General features: G+C 46.6%; 2 protein-coding genes across 3 annotated transcripts in view; both read left to right on the forward strand.

Annotated features, from left to right (window-relative positions):
• The window catches only part of LOC144893007 (uncharacterized), an 812,187-nt gene that overhangs the window by 279,109 nt on the left and 514,010 nt on the right, over window positions 1–19,068 (forward strand). The window lies entirely within an intron of this gene.
• LOC144893006 (kielin/chordin-like protein) lies at window positions 9,285–17,374 on the forward strand (the record flags this gene model as incomplete). Of its 2 annotated transcripts, none has more annotated exon segments than XM_078782306.1 (7): window positions 9,285–9,424; window positions 10,275–10,447; window positions 10,719–10,830; window positions 11,674–11,772; window positions 13,124–13,288; window positions 14,843–15,167; window positions 15,629–17,374. In XM_078782306.1, coding segments are annotated over 7 exon segments (1,217 nt in total), but the record flags the coding sequence as incomplete, so codon positions are not given.

Below are 19,068 nucleotides of genomic sequence, written 5' to 3' on the forward strand. Positions count from 1 at the left end.
CCCTCTCTTTCCCTCTCTTTCCCTCTCTTTCCCTCTCTTTCCCTCTCTTTCCCACTCTTTCCCACTCTTTCCCTCTCTTTCCCTCTCTTTCCCTCTCTTTCCCTCTCTTTCCCTCTCTTTCCCTCTCTTTGCATCTCTTTCCCTCTCTTTCCCTCTCTTTCCCACTCTTTCCCTCTCTTTCCCTCTCTTTCCCTCTCTTTCCCTCTCTTTCCCTCTCTTTCCCTCTCTTTCCCTCTCTTTCCCTCTCTTTCCCTCTCTTTCCATCTCTTTGCATCTCTTTCCCTCTCTTTCCCTCTCTTTCCCACTCTTTCCCTCTCTTTCCCTCTCTTTCCCTCTCTTTCCCTCTCTTTCCCACTCTTTCCATCTCTTTCCCTCTCTTTCCCTCTCTTTCCCTCTCTTTCCCTCTCTTTCCCTCTCTTTCCTCTCTCCCTCTCTTTCCCCCTCTTTCCCTCTCTTTCCCTCTCTTTCCCTCTCTTTCCCTCTCTTTCCCTCTCTTTCCCTCTCTTTCCATCTCTTTCCCTCTCTTTCCATCTCTTTCCCTCTCTTTCCCTCTCTTTCCATCTCTTTCCCTCTCTTTCCATCTCTTTCCCTCTCTTTCCCTCTCTTTCCATCTCTTTCCCTCTCTTTCCCTCTCTTTCCATCTCTTTCCCTCTCTTTCCCTCTCTTTCCATCTCTTTCCCTCTCTCCCTCTCTTTCGCTCTCTTTCCATCTCTTTGCATCTCTTTCCCTCTCTTTCCCTCTCTTTCCCTCTCTTTCCCTCTCTTTCCCTCTCTTTCCCTCTCTTTCCCACTCTTTCCCTCTCTTTCCCTCTCTTTCCCTCTCTTTCCCTCTCTTTCCATCTCTTTCCCTCTCTTTCCCTCTCTTTCCCTCTCTTTCCCACTCTTTCCCTCTCTTTCCCTCTCTTTCCCTCTCTTTCCCTCTCTTTCCCTCTCTTTCCCTCTCTTTCCCACTCTTTCCATCTCTTTGCATCTCTTTCCCTCTCTTTCCCTCTCTTTCCCACTCTTTCCCTCTCTTTCCCTCTCTTTCTCTCTCTTTCCCTCTCTTTCCCTCTCTTTCCCTCTCTTTCCCTCTCTTTCCATCTCTTTCCCTCTCTTTCCCTCTCTTTCCCTCTCTTTCCCTCTCTTTCCCTCTCTTTCCCTCTCTTTCCCTCTCTTTCCCTCTCTTTCCCTCTCTTTGCATCTCTTTCCCTCTCTTTCCCTCTCTTTCCCACTCTTTCCCTCTCTTTCCCTCTCTTTCCCTCTCTTTCCCTCTCTTTCCCTCTCTTTCCCTCTCTTTCCCTCTCTTTCCCTCTCTTTCCCTCTCTTTCCCTCTCTTTCCATCTCTTTGCATCTCTTTCCCTCTCTTTCCCTCTCTTTCCCTCTCTTTCCCACTCTTTCCCTCTCTTTCCCTCTCTTTCCCTCTCTTTCCCTCTCTTTCCCTCTCTTTCCCTCTCTTTCCCTCTCTTTCCCACTCTTTCCCTCTCTTTCCCACTCTTTCCCACTCTTTCCCTCTCTTTCCCTCTCTTTCCCTCTCTTTCCCTCTCTTTCCCTCTCTTTCCCTCTCTTTCCATCTCTTTCCCTCTCTCCCTCTCTTTCGCTCTCTTTCCATCTCTTTGCATCTCTTTCCCTCTCTTTCCCTCTCTTTCCCTCTCTTTCCCTCTCTTTCCCTCTCTTTCCCTCTCTTTCCCTCTCTTTCCCACTCTTTCCCTCTCTTTCCCTCTCTTTCCCTCTCTTTCCCTCTCTTTCCATCTCTTTCCCTCTCTTTCCCTCTCTTTCCCTCTCTTTCCCTCTCTTTCCCTCTCTTTCCCTCTCTTTCCCACTCTTTCCCTCTCTTTCCCTCTCTTTCCCTCTCTTTCCCTCTCTTTCCATCTCTTTCCCTATCTTTCCCTCTCTTTCCCTCTCTTTCCCACTCTTTCCCTCTCTTTCCCTCTCTTTCCCTCTCTTTCCCTCTCTTTCCCTCTCTTTCCCTCTCTTTCCCTCTCTTTCCCTCTCTTTCCCACTCTTTCCATCTCTTTGCATCTCTTTCCCTCTCTTTCCCTCTCTTTCCCACTCTTTCCCTCTCTTTCCCTCTCTTTCCCTCTCTTTCCCTCTCTTTCCCTCTCTTTCCCTCTCTTTCCCTCTCTTTCCATCTCTTTCCCTCTCTTTCCCTCTCTTTCCCTCTCTTTCCCTCTCTTTCCCTCTCTTTCCCTCTCTTTCCCTCTCTTTCCCTCTCTTTCCCTCTCTTTCCCTCTCTTTGCATCTCTTTCCCTCTCTTTCCCTCTCTTTCCCTCTCTTTCCCACTCTTTCCCTCTCTTTCCCTCTCTTTCCCTCTCTTTCCCTCTCTTTCCCTCTCTTTCCCTCTCTTTCCCTCTCTTTCCCTCTCTTTCCCACTCTTTCCCACTCTTTCCCTCTCTTTCCCTCTCTTTCCCTCTCTTTCCCTCTCTTTCCCTCTCTTTCCCTCTCTTTCCCTCTCTTTCCCTCTCTTTCCCTCTCTTTCCCACTCTTTCCCTCTCTTTCCCTCTCTTTCCCTCTCTTTCCCTCTCTTTCCCTCTCTTTCCCTCTCTTTCCCTCTCTTTCCCTCTCTTTCCCTCTCTTTCCATCTCTTTGCATCTCTTTCCCTCTCTTTCCCTCTCTTTCCCACTCTTTCCCTCTCTTTCCCTCTCTTTCCCTCTCTTTCCATCTCTTTGCATCTCTTTCCCTCTCTTTCCCTCTCTTTCCCTCTCTTTCCCTCTCTTTCCATCTCTTTCCATCTCTTTCCCACTCTTTCCCTCTCTTTCCTTTCCATCTCTTTCCCTCTCTTTCCCACTCTTTCCCTCTCTTTCCCTCTCTTTCCCTCTCTTTCCATCTCTTTGCATCTCTTTCCCTCTCTTCCCTCTCTTTCCCTCTCTTTCCATCTCTTTCCATCTCTTTCCCTCTCTTTCCATCTCTTTGCATCTCTTTCCCACTCTTTCCCTCTCTTTCCCTCTCTTTCCCTCTCTTTCCCTCTCTTTCCTCTCTTTCCCTCTCTTTCCCTCTCTTTCCCACTCTTTCCCTCTCTTTCCCTCTCTTTCCCTCTCTTTCCCTCTCTTTCCCTCTCTTTCCCTCTCTTTCCCTCTCTTTCCCTCTCTTTCCACTCTTTCCCTCTCTTTCCCTCTCTTTCCCTCTCTTTCCATCTCTTTGCATCTCTTTCCCACTCTTTCCCTCTCTTTCCCTCTCTTTCCCTCTCTTTCCCTCTCTTTCCCACTCTTTCCCTCTCTTTCCCTCTCTTTCCCACTCTTTCCCTCTCTTTCCCTCTCTTTCCCTCTCTTTCCATCTCTTTCCCTCTCTTTCCCTCTCTTTCCCTCTCTTTCCCTCTCTTTCCCACTCTTTCCCTCTCTTTCCCTCTCTTTCCCTCTCTTTCCCTCTCTTTCCCACTCTTTCCCTCTCTTTCCCTCTCTTTCCCTCTCTTTCCCTCTCTTTCCCACTCTTTCCCTCTCTTTCCCTCTCTTTCCCACTCTTTCCCTCTCTTTCCCTCTCTTTCCCTCTCTTTCCCTCTCTTTCCCTCTCTTTCCCTCTCTTTCCCACTCTTTCCCTCTCTTTCCCTCTCTTTCCTCTCTTTCCATCTCTTTGCATCTCTTTCCCACTCTTTCCCTCTCTTTCCCTCTCTTTCCCTCTCTTTCCCTCTCTTTCCCACTCTTTCCCTCTCTTTCCCTCTCTTTCCCTCTCTTTCCCTCTCTTTCCTCTCTTTCCCTCTCTTTCCCTCTCTTTCCCTCTCTTTCCCACTCTTTCCCTCTCTTTCCCTCTCTTTCCCTCTCTTTCCATCTCTTTGCATCTCTTTCCCACTCTTTCCCTCTCTTTCCCTCTCTTTCCCCTCTCTTTCCCTCTCTTTCCCACTCTTTCCCTCTCTTTCCCTCTCTTTCCCTCTCTTTCCATCTCTTTGCATCTCTTTCCCTCTCTTTCCCTCTCTTTCCCTCTCTTTCCCTCTCTTTCCATCTCTTTCCATCTCTTTCCCACTCTTTCCCTCTCTTTCCCTCTCTTTCCCTCTCTTTCCATCTCTTTGCATCTCTTTCCCACTCTTTCCATCTCTTTCCCACTCTTTCCCTCTCTTTCCCTCTCTTTCCCTCTCTTTCCCTCTCTTTCCCTCTCTTTCCCACTCTTTCCATCTCTTTGCATCTCTTTCCCTCTCTTTCCCTCTCTTTCCCACTCTTTCCCTCTCTTTCCCTCTCTTTCCCTCTCTTTCCCTCTCTTTCCCTCTCTTTCCCTCTCTTTCCCTCTCTTTCCCTCTCTTTCCCTCTCTTTCCCTCTCTTTCCCTCTCTTTCCCTCTCTTTCCCTCTCTTTCCATCTCTTTCCCACTCTTTCCCTCTCTTTCCCTCTCTTTCCCTCTCTTTCCATCTCTTTGCATCTCTTTCCCTCTCTTTCCCTCTCTTTCCCACTCTTTCCCTCTCTTTCCCTCTCTTTCCCTCTCTTTCCCTCTCTTTCCCACTCTTTCCATCTCTTTCCCTCTCTTTCCCTCTCTTTCCCTCTCTTTCCCTCTCTTTCCCTCTCTTTCCCTCTCTCCCTCTCTTTCCCCCTCTTTCCCTCTCTTTCCCTCTCTTTCCCTCTCTTTCCCTCTCTTTCCCTCTCTTTCCCTCTCTTTCCCTCTCTTTCCATCTCTTTCCCTCTCTTTCCCTCTCTTTCCCTCTCTTTCGACACAGAAGAAGAACTCATTTTTGTTTCTTTGTTGTTCTACGAAATTGGGACTCATAGAAGAGCGAGGCAACAGCGGGGAAAAGGCAATGGACCGACATTGGGGCAACGAGGTGATAATCAGCAGAATTAATGAACAGAAAATGAGGAACGGAATGAAACACAGCACCGACGCCAAACAAGGGAGGCTCATATGAGCATAAGTGCGCAGGAGACACCAACCCAGTACCAAAACACCTGTGAAGGCACTTAACGAGACGTACAGATACATTGCGTCAACGAATTAACATGAACGATCAACAAAAACTGGTAAAAACAAGACATTTCCAGACCAGGTATCATCAGCTTTCTAAGACATTCTGGGAGAGCTGAGAAGATCATGCCAGGTATCAACTTGGAGCTGGAACTTCTCCTCTGTGGTTTATTATCCACTAGCAGAGCCTACCTGTCGCTTCGCTGACGGACCATTTGTTTGAGGGGTGGGGGGAGAAGGGAGGGGAGTGGCAGGGAGAGGGATAGGGTGAGGGGAGGTAGAGGGGAGGAATGGTCGAGGGGAGGAATGGTGGAGGGGAGGAATGGTTGAGCGGAGGAATGGTCGAGGGGAGGAATGGTGGAGGGGAGGAATGGTGGAGGGGAGGAATGCAAGAGGGGAGGAATGGTGGAGGGGAGGAATGGTGGAGGGGAGGAATGGAGGAGGGGAGGAATGGTGGAGGGGAGGAATGGTGGAGGGGAGGAATGGTGGAGGGGAGGAATGGTGGAGGGGAGGAATGGTGGAGGGGAGGAATGCAAGAGGGGAGGAATGGTGGAGGGGATGAATGGTGGAGGGGAGGAATGGTGGAGGGGAGGAATGCAAGAGGGGAGGAATGGTGGAGGGGAGGAATGGTAGAGGGGAGGAATGGTGGAGGGGAGGAATGGTGGAGGGGAGGAATGCAAGAGGGGAGGAATGGTGGAGGGGAGGAATGGTGGAGGGGAGGAATGGTGGAGGGGAGGAATGGTGGAGGGGAGGAATGCAAGAGGGGAGGAATGGTGGAGGGGAGGAATGGTGGAGGGGAGGAATGGTAGAGGGGAGGAATGGTGGAGGGGAGGAATGGTGGAGGGGAGGAATGGTGGAGGGGAGGAATGCAAGAGGGGAGGAATGGTGGAGGGGAGGAATGGTGGAGGGGAGGAATGGTGGAGGGGAGGAATGGTGGAGGGGAGGAATGGTGGAGGGGAGGAATGGTAGAGGGGAGGAATGGTGGAGGGGAGGAATGGTGGAGGGGAGGAATGCAAGAGGGGAGGAATGGTGGAGGGGAGGAATGGTGGAGGGGAGGAATGGTGGAGGGGAGGAATGGTGGAGGGGAGGAATGCAGGAGGGGAGGAATGGTGGAGGGGAGGAATGGTGGAGGGGAGGAATGGTGGAGGGGAGGAATGGTGGAGGGGAGGAATGGTGGAGGGGGAGGAATGGTGGAGGGGAAGAATAATGGAGGGGAGGAATGGTGGAGGGGAGGAATTTGTGGAGGGGAAGAATGGTGGAGGGGAGGAATGGTGGAGGGGAGGAATGGTGGAGGGGAGGAATGGTAGAGGGAGGAATGGTGGAGGGGAGGAATGGTAGAGGGGAGGAATGGTGCAGGGGAGGAATGGTGGAGGGAGGAATGGTAGAGGGAGGAATGGTAGAGGGAGGAATGGTGGAGGGGAGGAATGGTGGAGGGGAGGAATGGTGGAGGGGAGGAATGGTGGAGGGGAGGAATGGTGGAGGGGAAGAATGGTGGAGGGGAGGGGAGGGGAATGGGAGAGAGAAGGAAGGGAAGGGAGAGAGAGGGGAGGGAGGGAAAAGGAGAGTGGAAGAGTGAGGGGTGGGGGAAGGAGGATGGGGGAGAAGGGGAGAGTGAGGGGAGGGGGAGGTGAGTGAGGGGAGGGGGAGGTGAGTGAGAGGAGAAGGGGAGGGGGAGGGGAGTAGGACAAATGTACCCATGCAAAGAGTCTTTTAACCTCAGTGTTGTGCAGGTAAAAAAAAAAAGGAAATTTTAATACCCACTAGCACCACCACTAGGTGGCGGTACACCTGCTCCCACACCCCTACATGAGGCCATGGCCACATAGCCGATGTTAACCCCCACATAAAGTTGTATTTGTACCCAGAGTTTGGAGTTTGCAACTTAAGAGATGTGGCTGTGCATAAGGAACAGAGAAAGAAAGCCACAGACAGAGACAATGGCGTTTATATAAAAATCGAGTTCAGTTACATCTGTGACATCATTGATACATCCTCGCACTGCTTCGACACGAGGAATCTCATGGCTTCTCCGCTCCATGATTATCTGTTTGGAATTCCATGATTTGCACATTTAAATGTGTTTGTGTCCTCAAATAAGAAATTTAAAATGCAGTAAAATATAAGTAGGGGAGAGGCAGGTGAGTTGATACACTTTCAGTTATGTTGGCCTATAATGAAGACTATTAGCTCGACAGGATTCATAAATTGTCCAAAAGAAAGCAGGGTCTTGTACATGTCTGTGAAGCATGCCAGATCCACTGCATTATCAAACTCGGAATGGTGGCTCACAAAAAAACTGTTTGTCAAGCGTATCATCTGACCTGACCAAGTGGGTTAGTTGATACACCTTGGTAGGTTAGATGATACATTAATTTACATGGTGAATGAGTTAGATGATACATCGATTTACATGGTGAATGAGTTAGATGATACATTGATTTACATGGTGAATGAGTTAGATGATACATCGATTTACATGGTGAATGAGTTAGATGATACATCGATTTACATGGTGAATGAGTTCGATGATACATTGATTTACATGGTGAATGAGTTAGATGGTACATCGATTTACATGGTGAATGAGTTAGATGATACATCGATTCACATGGTGAATGAATTAGATGATACATCGATTTACATGGTGAATGAGTTAGATGATACATCGATTTACATGGTGAATGAGTTAGATGATACATTGATTTACATGGTGAATGAGTTAGATGATACATTGATTTACATGGTGAATGAGTTAAATGGTACATCGATTTACATGGTGAATGAGTTAGATGATACATCGATTTACATGGTGAATGAGTTAGATGATACATCGATTTACATGGTGAATGAGTTAGATGATACATCGATTTACATGGTGAATGAGTTAGATGATACATCGATTTACATGGTGAATGAGTTAGATGATACATCGATTTACATGGTGAATGAGTTAGATGATATATTGATTTACATGGTGAATGAGTTAGATGATACATCGATTTACATGGTGAATGAGTTAGATGGTACATCGATTTACATGGTGAATGAGTTCGATGATACATCGATTTACATGGTGAATGAGTTAGATGATACATCGATTTACATGGTGAATGAGTTAGATGATACATCGATTTACATGGTGAATGAGTTAGATGGTACATCGATTTACATGGTGAATGAGTTAGATGATACATCGATTTACATGGTGAATGAGTTAGATGATACATCGATTTACATGGTGAATGAGTTAGATGATACATCGATTTACATGGTGAATGAGTTAGATGATACATCGATTTACATGGTGAATGAGTTAGATGATACATCGATTTACATGGTGAATGAGTTAGATGATACATCGATTTACATGGTGAATGAGTTAGATGATACATCGATTTACATGGTGAATGAGTTAGATGATACATCGATTATACATGGTGAATGAGTTAGATGATACATCGATTTACATGGTGAATGAGTTAGATGGTACATCGATTTACATGGTATTTCTGCCAATGGTAACAAATTAGCATGCACATAATTACAGATACACATCAAACTAGGGTACATACCATCATTTCTGTACAATATTTGTACTAATGGTATTTTCAGTCAATGAGCACTGTTAATTAAAGCTGTTTGTTTGTCAGTTGTATACCTGCTTTGTATACATCGGTAATGTAAAGTATATCTGACAATCGGGCTAAAGGTTAAGTTGGAGAGAAAAAAAAGATCCGCCAAACAAATGAATCGGCAAGCATCAAATATCAGGAAAGGAACCAGATTCACAACTCAGATGGACACAACTCTTACCTCTAAAGATGTACAGTGTAGGCTATATAGGCATACATATATTATGATGTATGAAGCCCAGTTACAAATGGCTACAGCATTGTCTTGTAAAAAAAATAATGAATGGATTAGTTGATACAGCTCAGACTGTATCATGTAACCCATCCATGGGTTTTTTGCAACACATGTTACCCACATGCTTATGTGTATTATCCTGGCAATCAAAGCAGCGTAGGCTGAAAGCCACTTTCACAAGGTATAATCAACCAATGAGAACTCCTGTGAAATCTATGAAGTATTATCACAATGAATGATCTTACCTTTTGTTGGCATTTTTACTCAGGAGGACACAAATCAGGTTTTTTGGAGAATCACACCCTTTCTTTGTCTGTAACTTCTTGACCTACTTATCAATGATATGTAATGCAACTAGCTAACAACAGAGGGCAGCATTTACACAAGTTTCATTTCTGAGGGCTAGGAGGAAGGTTGTATCAACTAACCTGCCTCTCCCCTACTCGGCTGCCTGTTTTTATGTCTTTTTGTGAGACACAACCTACATCTCTCTTACTTTGTTGCTATTTATTGTTTGGCTTCTCCGCACTCCCTGCAACACCTTAACCTCCCATGTCTACAGATGAACAGCCATGTATGTTCCGTGAGCATGAGTATATGCCAGGAGAACATTGGATCGTGGACGAGTGTACCACATGCTCTTGTGAGGGTGGGAGTGTGCATTGTCGCTCTCAGTCCTGCAATGTCCTTACCTGTGAACGAGTGAGTTACAACACCAACCTTGGGTGGAACCACCTGTCATACCTGTCTCCTTGATTTCCGTTGTACTCGGTGGGTGGACTCTCATATTATACACACCTAAATTTCTTCAAGTACTACCACTTCTTCATGCTTCTCCAACTTTAGACACACTTCCAGCTTTCTGCGGACCACGAACTATCCGCACACCTCAACTGTCAGCACCTTACACACCCTGCATGTGCCCACACCAATGATATAATTATTAGGGACAGTTGGCTGACTTTGCCACTGGGATTGTTATCTGCGAAAGTGATAAAATAAATATCCAGAGGGCAATTTCAAAGAAAAACTTTCCCAACTCAGGAACAGTCATGCTGATCAGATAAGCTCCTAATGGGAGTAACCTAGCAGGAAAGACCTAGTGCTGGGAAGTGGAATGGGAGAAGAAAGTGGAATTGGAGAAGAAAGTGGAATGGGAGAAGCAGATGAAGCCAAAGTGGTTGTAGCTGCTCGCAGTGGTTGAACACTTGGTTATGTGGAGGTTTTGTTATTCTGCCCATGATTTGCTCCACAGCATCGTCATTTAATCTGACATCAATTACATGTGAAGATTGCAAATCCATTTTGCGGAATCTTAATGTCTTGGGATGGACACCAAGAAAAAATAGAAAAATTGGGGGGGAAAAGTCCTAAGGAGTGAGTTACTTACCTAAGTTACTCTTACCCTAAGATCTTAAGCCAGACAACTTAACCGTAAAGCCAACACCAGTCTTAGCCTCACAATTAGATCAGATTGTTTTTTAAGGTCAAATAACACAACAACAACAGAACATAGTTGACCTTCCCCAAACCTATCCCTCTCAAACCACAGAACAAAGCACCTGATCTAGCTCCCAGCACCTGCTGCCCTGTATGCCGCCCAAGGCTCGCCACATGTTTGGCATTTGGCTCTTACCACCTCCTGTCGTTCGATGGACGGATGAACAACTTCTTCAGTGCTTGCTCATACTTGCTTGCCGAGGACTGCATGTCTGGGACATTCAGGTCACATGAAACAGAATCAATCACAGCACCGACAGACCCAGCATGACATCAACACCATGCCAGCAAATCTCATATGAAACATAGTCATATCTTTCATTCCTACCTTGATGTTTTGTTACAAAGTTCAGCAATAAATGAGGTTAAAAGTAAAAATTTATTTATTGGAACAATCATCTTTTCCAGCTTAGGTCTGTTCTGTAGTGTTGAGCCAACATTCTTTCGGATCATAGTATGGACATTTCACTCCACATTCCATGTGTTTAACCAACAGTGTGCAGGTGAAGATTGGAACTGGACCACGTGAGGATGTTGCTGAGACAACTGAGGTAGCACTGCGACTGAAGAGCATCGCTGTACAACTGCTAAGGAACTGGGTTGTCATGGTATTCATTCCTTCATCGCTCGTGTAGCATCATTGGTGTCATTAGTGCGATAGTTGACCAATTTAGAAGTCCATTGGCAGTGGGTTTTGGATTAAGAGACAGCATGTAAAAGTGGGATGGAAGTAAAGGCCACAGATGGCTGATTTTATCTAAATTAATTGATGGATGTATGAGGGGAGTGTCGTTGAAGCTGAAGGTGTATGCTGCATGTGTGAGAAGTGTTATGATTTATGGGAGCGAGACATGGGTAATGAACGTAGAGCAGCAACGAAGGCTGGAAAGGGTGGAAATGCGAATGGTTCGGTGGATGTGCGGAGTATCGTTGAGAGAGAGGAAGACAAATGATGAATTGCGAAAGATGATGGGAATAGAGCCTGTTATGGATGCTGTGAAGAGGAACAGGTTGAGATGGTTTGGTCATGTGTTGAGGAAGGATGAAAGTTACTGGTTGAGAAGAGTGATGGAAATGAATGTAGAAGGAAGTAGAGGACGGGGAAGACCGAGAAAGACTTGGCTAAAGATGGTCGAAGAAGAAATGCGGGCAAGGGGGTTAACAAGGGGAGATGCAGAAAATAGGGCAAAATGGAGAAGATTGTCATGGGGACCGCAAGGCTAACCCCCGCTCTAGCAGGGAAAATGGCCTTAAAATGCCTGTTGTTGTTGTTGTTGTTGTTGATGTAAGTGTGACATTGAAGTCATGGAGTTTGGTGCAAATTGGTGGAGTCGTTGATGATGAGGAATGTTTTAAAATGGTAGTCAAGAGTAGGTGGGTTAAGAACAATGAGAGGTACCTACAGTAATGCTGGGACGGTCTCATTGATGGTCTCCTTGCTTTATTTCCAGGTGGACGGGAAGGCGGTTAGTTTACCGTATGTGCACAACTCCATCTCTGTGGAGCAGCAAATGGGTGTTATCCTACTCAACACCCAGCTTGGGATTAAGGTATTAAACAGAGATCTCCAGTGCAGTGAACTACTGTGGACCACTTCCAAAAAGGGGGCAGCTTTTTGGAATCATCATTCATGCACCATGCTCTACACAGAGTGTTGGATCTGCCGAAGCAGTTTCTTTGCTAGGGGCCGCCAGTCCTACGCAGGATACTCGACTGGGTGATTGATTTTGTGATTGAGTGTGCAAAATTATTATTATTATTTCATATGGAGCTTAGCGGTGTTGGTGTTGCCTTAGCCTGGTGTTGGCTTAGCGGTTAGGGTGCCGGTTTGGGATCATAGGATCCTGGGTTCGAATCCTGGTCGATCACTGAATTAACACCAGGGGGGTTTACTCTGCCTGTCATCGTTCCGAGGTCGGCAAATTGAGGAGCAGTTCACTGGTAATTGCCTGTGTGTCGCAAGAGACGACTAACAGGGTTGGCGGCAGGAAGAGCATCCGGCCGTAAAACATTGCTTCAAGAAGGAGACCACAGTACCCGAAAAAGGCCAACCCCTGCTCTGCGGGGGGAAATGGCCTCTAAATGTGGTACTTCTTCTATATGGAGCCCAAGATCTTAAGCCAGCCACCTTAACCGTTAAGCCAACACCAGGCACCATGAACAAATTACAAATTCCTGCCCTGACTTCCTGTGTCGGTGTGGCAACCCATCCAGGTTGTAACCCTAGCCAAGGAACTGCTTCGGCAGAACCAACGCTCTGTGTAGAGCATGGCACATGAAATTCGAGCTCTTTCTTGTGTCTGCTGTCTTTCTAAATTGTCGGTGCGGCACTGTAAGTGGCCCTGGTAGTGGGACTGTTATTGGTGTACCACTATTTTGCCGCTCGCTAGACTCACGGTATTTATGTGACGTTACGTTATTTCATTACAGTCTTCAAACAGAAAAAAAAATCTGTAATGAAGTCGGCCAAGAGGGCCCGAGCCATGTCAAAGTCTTTAGAATTGGTACATACTGCCTCCGTGCTTGTTGCTTAGCAATAAAAAAGGGACAGAGCATGGACAAACAACCATAGGTTGGCAACATTGCACAGGATTGATAGGTCTCATGGCCTCCACCTGTTGTGTATATTTACTTGTAAGGCTGGGCCTATGGGCCCTATAATTTACCCTGGCAGACAAGCCGGTGGTCTCTCTGTCTGCTACCTCCACCTTTCTGATCTTGCACCCTCCGCTCGTTCCGTGCTTTGTTCCCCCTCTCTCTCTCTACTGTTCTTTTTGCATCCTGTTATGTCCTGATCTGTTCAGTGAACCAGCTCTTCCATGAGCCTCAACTATGTATGCAAAAAGGGAACTTGTATTTTAACAAGTTACAGGTGCACACTCTTCATTTGATCTTGTGCAGATGCAGTGGAACAGCCGTGGACGCCTGGAGCTCAGCGTACCCAACTCGTACTGGGGACGCCTCTGCGGTCTGTGCGGCAATTTCAATGGAAAACCCCACGATGACCAGACTCTGCGCACACTCGAACCCGCACACTCGGATGCCCAATTTGGCACCAGTTGGCAGGTGACCTTCAAACTCCCCTCATATTTAATACTTCGCTTTGAAGATGGCTGGAATGGAACCAAGGAACCACACAGCTGGAATTAAACCAAGAATGCTCTGATTAAGGCCTTAATCAAAAACTCACAGCATGTCGATTTAAAGTCATTTAGCAACTATTTGACTGTAATTCTCATTTAAATGTCGAGTTTAAAAGGACAGAGGGCCCACAGCTTAAAGCCATTAAATGTTGTAAACAATTAACTCTCTCAACATTGACTGACAGCTCATTTATACTTGCCGAGAGGTCACAATTTTAAACTGATCTTCACGAAACTTCACCAAATGATGGAGTTGGTGGTCCGACAGAATCCTATTTTTTTAAGGTCAAAAGGTCAACATAAGACAAAGGTCAACCACCTTTTTCAAATCTCTAAAATCCTCAATTTTCATCCGATTGACTTGAAATTTGAATAGGATTTACATATCAGCTAACTGAATTCAACCACCAACTATTTTTTGAGATCAGCATAGGTCAAAAGGTCAACATAGGCCAAAGGTCAACCACTTTTCTTCAAATTTCTAAAATCCTCAATTTTCATCCGATTGACTTGAAATTTGAATAGGATTTACATATCAGCGAACTGAATTCAACCACCAACTATTTTTGAGATCAACATAGGCCTAAAGGTCAACATTGGCCAGAAGGTCAACATAGGCCAAAGGTCAACCACCTTTTTCAAATCTCTAAAATCCAAAATTTTCATCCGATTGACTTGAAATTTGAATCAGATTTACATATCAGTGAACTGAATTCAGCCACCAACCATTTTTGAGATCAACTTAGGCCAAAACGTCAACATAGGCCATGGGTCAACGACCTTTTCTAATTTCTAAAATCCTAAATTTTCATCCGATTGACTTAAAATTTGAATAGGATTTACATATCGGCGATCTGAATTCAACCATAAACTATTTTTGAGATCAACTTAGGCCAAAACGTCAACATAGGCCATGGGTCAACGACCTTTTCTAATTTCTAAAATCCTAAATTTTCATCCAATTGACTTAAAATTTGAATAGGATTTACATATCAGCGAACTGAATTCAACCACCAACTATTTTTGAGATCAACATAGGCCAAAAGGTAAACATAGGCCAAAAGGTAAACATAGGCCAAAGGTCAACCACCTTTTTCAAATCTCTAAAATCCTAAATTTTCATCCGATTAACTTGAAATATGATTAGGATTTTCATATCAGCTAACTGAATTCAACCACCAAATATTTTTGAGATCAACTTCGGCCAAAACGTCAACATAGGCCATGGGTCAACGACCTTTTCATATTTCTAAAATCCTAAATTTTCATCCGATTGACTTGAATTTTGAATAGGATTTTCACATCAGCTAATTGAATTCAACCAACAACTATTTTTAAGGTTAACATAGGCCAAAAGGTCAACATAGGCCAAATTTCTAAAATCCTCAGTTTTCATCCGATTGTTTTGCCAAGTGTCACTCTACGAGTGATTTTTCATCTGTTTGTTTTCATTTTTCATTGCCTTTGACCCCCATAGGTGGATAGAGCACCTCATGGGCTAAGTCCGACTTGTGTTCCAGCCCATGATTTACAGCCCTGTCTTCGAGCCACGTACCGTGTCCGCTCAGAGGCCACTGCCAGGTGCAGGATGTTGTACTTACCACCCTTCTCACGCTGCCATCAATTGGTTCCCCCTGCACCATTTGTGGCGGCTTGTGAGAGTGAGGTGTGCACATGTGGTGCGGTTATGCGCAGACAACGTGGTGCTCTGCGTGAGTGCATCTGTGATACTTTGGAGGCATATATGTCCCGATGTGCAGCATCCGGGTTGATGGTACATTGGAGGTCTCCATCCGTTTGTGGTAAGTGCATGGGTGGTGGAAAGGTATGTAAGGCAAAACCCAAAGTAATAGGCTCCTTTAGAAAGTTTTCATATCCTTTATCTCCACGAGCACAATTGGCATTGGGCCTGCACTGTGTTGGCATGTTCTTCATACACCACAATGCACCAGGAGGCCCAGCTCCAATGCATATACATGGCACCCGCTGCCAGTACAACACACCTTAAACTAAACTTGAATGACATTGAATCAAATGCAGTTCTGTTGCTTAATGATTTATCACACTTGTGCTTATTGCAAGTCTGGACACCTCACTGATATCTGCATTACAGTTATTTATTGGTGGTTTGGACACAGGCCTTATATGTGTGTCGATGTTGTCTTGGCATGGAGAAAGCATGCGCAAGTGCAGTGGAGGCTGATGCGTCGCAAACCGATATGCCATCTGCTCCATCTGCTCCACTTTCATCCCAAATTCACAGAGATATCTTGTCCAAGTGAGCGAGGTTACAAGTTCAAGGAGTGTGCGCCGAGCTGCCCACGGACATGCTACACCGCACGAGCCCCCCCACCCTGTGCCAAGGCCTGTGTTCCGGGCTGTCGCTGTCCACGGGGAACCTTGGAACACAACGACCACTGCATCTCCCCGGACCTGTGCCCACCCATTGTTCACGACATCATGTGAGGATTCCACGGTCCAGATTATTGACTGGCACATCGCAGCAATGACTGGCTTTGACGATGATGATTCACGGCTGCCAGCTCGATGCCGCCGGATGATGGCAGGTTTTCGGTGCCATGTTAAAAGCCGTAACATCTTCTTCGGCCACAGTGAGTTGTCACCTTTAGCGATGTTTGACAGGTCAAAGTGCAAACCAAACTACTGAACACTTATTTATGTACAGCCTACGCTTTGTCCAGGACCTCAAAGGCACAAGATCTATCAGATCCAAAGAAGTAGTTTGGGAAAAGCTATCCATCAAAGATTGTAATTTTTTTTTTTATTCTGGCAAAAATCAATATTACATTTAATGATTGTTTTCGTTTGACTTTTTGTGATTCTTTTCTGCTCGATCATTTCACTATAGGTACATGTCGCCCTCTTAAGGAGAAATATAACACGATTTGAACATGTCACGCGGAATGCCAACAACAGGATTTCTAAAAGTTGTTCCTGTTGGAGGTAATGTTGGTTAATCGGTTCAAATGATTTTTTTTTAACCGTTCGATTAGAATCATCTTTTAAGTTCTGGTTTGTGTTTGTCTGCTTTTCTGTTTCACTTCACTTGCTTCTTCAGGTAATTCATATAAATGAAAACACAAAACAGTGCTTTCTTCATATTTGTACACACATGTTTTTATGTCATTATTGAATGCTTCCTCCAGTTCAAAACCTCAAAAAGACATCTTATCCGATTGATCACTTAGTCAGGTAGTTTCTTGTTAAGAGAAAGTGCAGAGACAGCCTTACCTGGACACTTTTACATTTTACCTGATGCCGAATGCAGTGCTGGACATTTGTTGTTCGCAAGTAAGAAGTGGAGTGATGTGGACGTAAAACTTTTTTCACAATTGATTAATTTTGCTGAGGCCATTTATTCCTGATACCTGAAATACCATGCAATACCATGCAAACAGACTTTTTGAAATGCCTGTCACATTTTCCATCCAATCATCATGTAACTTTGTTTTTTGTTTTTTTAAATCTCCATGGGCAATTTCCAACTATTTTGAAAGCTTCCTGTCAATCTCAAGAGGTTGCAGAATAAACGAATCGATGTGAAAAAGTGAAGGCGGAACAACAAAAAACTGAGGGCCTCAGTCAACATTCCAACACATGTTCAAGGATGGTTGTGGAATGTGGACGTCTTTTACTTGTATGATAAGTTCAACTAGAAAGCATCTCAAAATGCAAATCTGCCTATTTCAATCCCCAACTTCTTTCCAGAAATTCCTAGTAGTGAAATTCCTAGTAGTATTCATTTGCTTTATAGCGTGTACCCTCCCTCCTCCCCAGCTCCCCTCCCCCCCCCCCTTCCACAGATCTACCGACGTCCCAGTTCTCTCCTGTTGTTGTGCTTGTGTGCTTCCCTCTCTCTCCCCCTCTTGTCTCCCGCGTCCGCTTCGTACTTGAACTAAGCTTGACGAAAACGATAGTTACCAAAAAAAATTGTAGATTGTACTCATGCGTTCTCCATATTCTCATAATAAAGATTTGTTGAAGATTTTATGGCAAAAGCTCAATTGGTAAGAATCTTATGGCCTGGGCAGACACTCAATGGTAAATAGTAAATAAATAAATAAATAAATATGGAAGCTTTTTTTTTTTAAACCGAGCATCTTTCCCTTGACAAGCTGCAGTTGGGCTAATAAAAGGGCTATTTATAGTCACTATGACTTTGCCCTGTCACATTTTGACTCAATAGTTATGACCTGGACAGACAGACAGACACACACACACACTATTGCAAAAACCCGTGTGTATATGTATATATTGTGGCGGGCACAAGGGACAATAATTCCGCGCACCAGTGGGTGGCGCGAGCGTCCAGGCGGGGAACGAAAGCGCATGCCCCCCTCGCGCTGACCGGTTCCAAACTAACGAAACCCCGCGCCCTGGCTGGAGAGGCCGACAAGTATTACGCGGTCGGTGTACGGTGCTGCCGTAGTGGCTCCCGGTGCGGAGGCTCCAGCGCCCCCTGCTTCCCTCTTGGCCGCTGCTACGCCCCGTCCACTACCACCGCTGCCACCACCACCGCCGCCGACACGGCCGCCGCGGGGGCCACCGCCGCAAACCTGGTGCTACTACCATGCCAGGTTCGGCCGCAAGGCTAAAATGTGCCGCCCGCCGTGTTCTTTTGACAGGTCGGGAAACGACCGGTGCTCACTTGCGGCCATGAGCGTCAGCCATTCCAGCAGCCTCCTGTTCATCATGGACACCTTATCCGGCAGCCTCCTTGCGCCGTTTTCTTTGCGACACAGGAGCGCAGGTAAGCGTCCTCCCCGCCTCCACGTCCGACAAGCAAGCCGCGGGCCGGGGCCCCGCTTTGCTTGCCGCCAACGGTACACCCATCCGCACATTCGGGAAGCGTTGCCTCTCACTGCGGTTCAGAGGGCAGCGCTTTCAATGGTCGTTCGTGACCGCCAGTGTGCCAATGGCCCTGCTGGGCGCGGACTTCCTATGTGCGCATGGGCTGTTGGTCGACGTGAAGCGCAGACGTCTCGTCCAGGCCGAAACCTTCAGCTCGCTCGCTTGTTCGCTGAGTGGCTCGTTGAGCGGCTCACTGAGCGGCTTGCCAAGCGGCTTGCTGGAAGGTTCCGTCCCGGCGAGTTTAGTTTGCACGCTTCCGGCAGCGGACGACTTTACCCGCCTCCTAGCCAGTTTCCCGGCCCTCACGCGGCCCACCTTCTCAGCGGTGGCCGTTAAACACGGGATGGAGCACCATATACCCATGGTCGGGCCGCCGGTCTACGCCCGGGCACGCCGACTCGAACCCACGAAGCTCGCTGTGGCGAAAGCGGAGTTCGCCACGCTGGAGCGGCTGGGGATCGTACGGCGCTCCAACAGCGCTTGGACTTCTCCTCTGCACATTGTGCCGAAGCCCGGCGGGGGATGGCGGCCGTGCGGGGACTACCGCCGGCTCAATGATGCCACCACCCCCGACCGCTACCCGGTCCCGCATATCCAGGACTTTTCCGCCCGGTTGGCAAACACGACCGTGTTTTCCAAGGTGGACCTCATCCGGGGCTACCACCAGGTCCCCGTACAACCGGGCGATGTCCCGAAGACGGCCGTCATCACCCCTTTCGGCCTCTTCGAGTTCCTGCGAATGCCATTCGGGTTGAAGAATGCGGCCCAGGCGTTCCAACGGCTTATGGACAGCGTCTTGCGCGACTTACCTTTCCTCTTTGTCTACCTGGA

This window comes from Myxine glutinosa, chromosome 7, assembly GCF_964187855.1.
Source record: "Myxine glutinosa chromosome 7, kmMyxGlut1.1, whole genome shotgun sequence".
NCBI classification, from domain to species: domain Eukaryota; kingdom Metazoa; phylum Chordata; class Myxini; order Myxiniformes; family Myxinidae; genus Myxine; species Myxine glutinosa.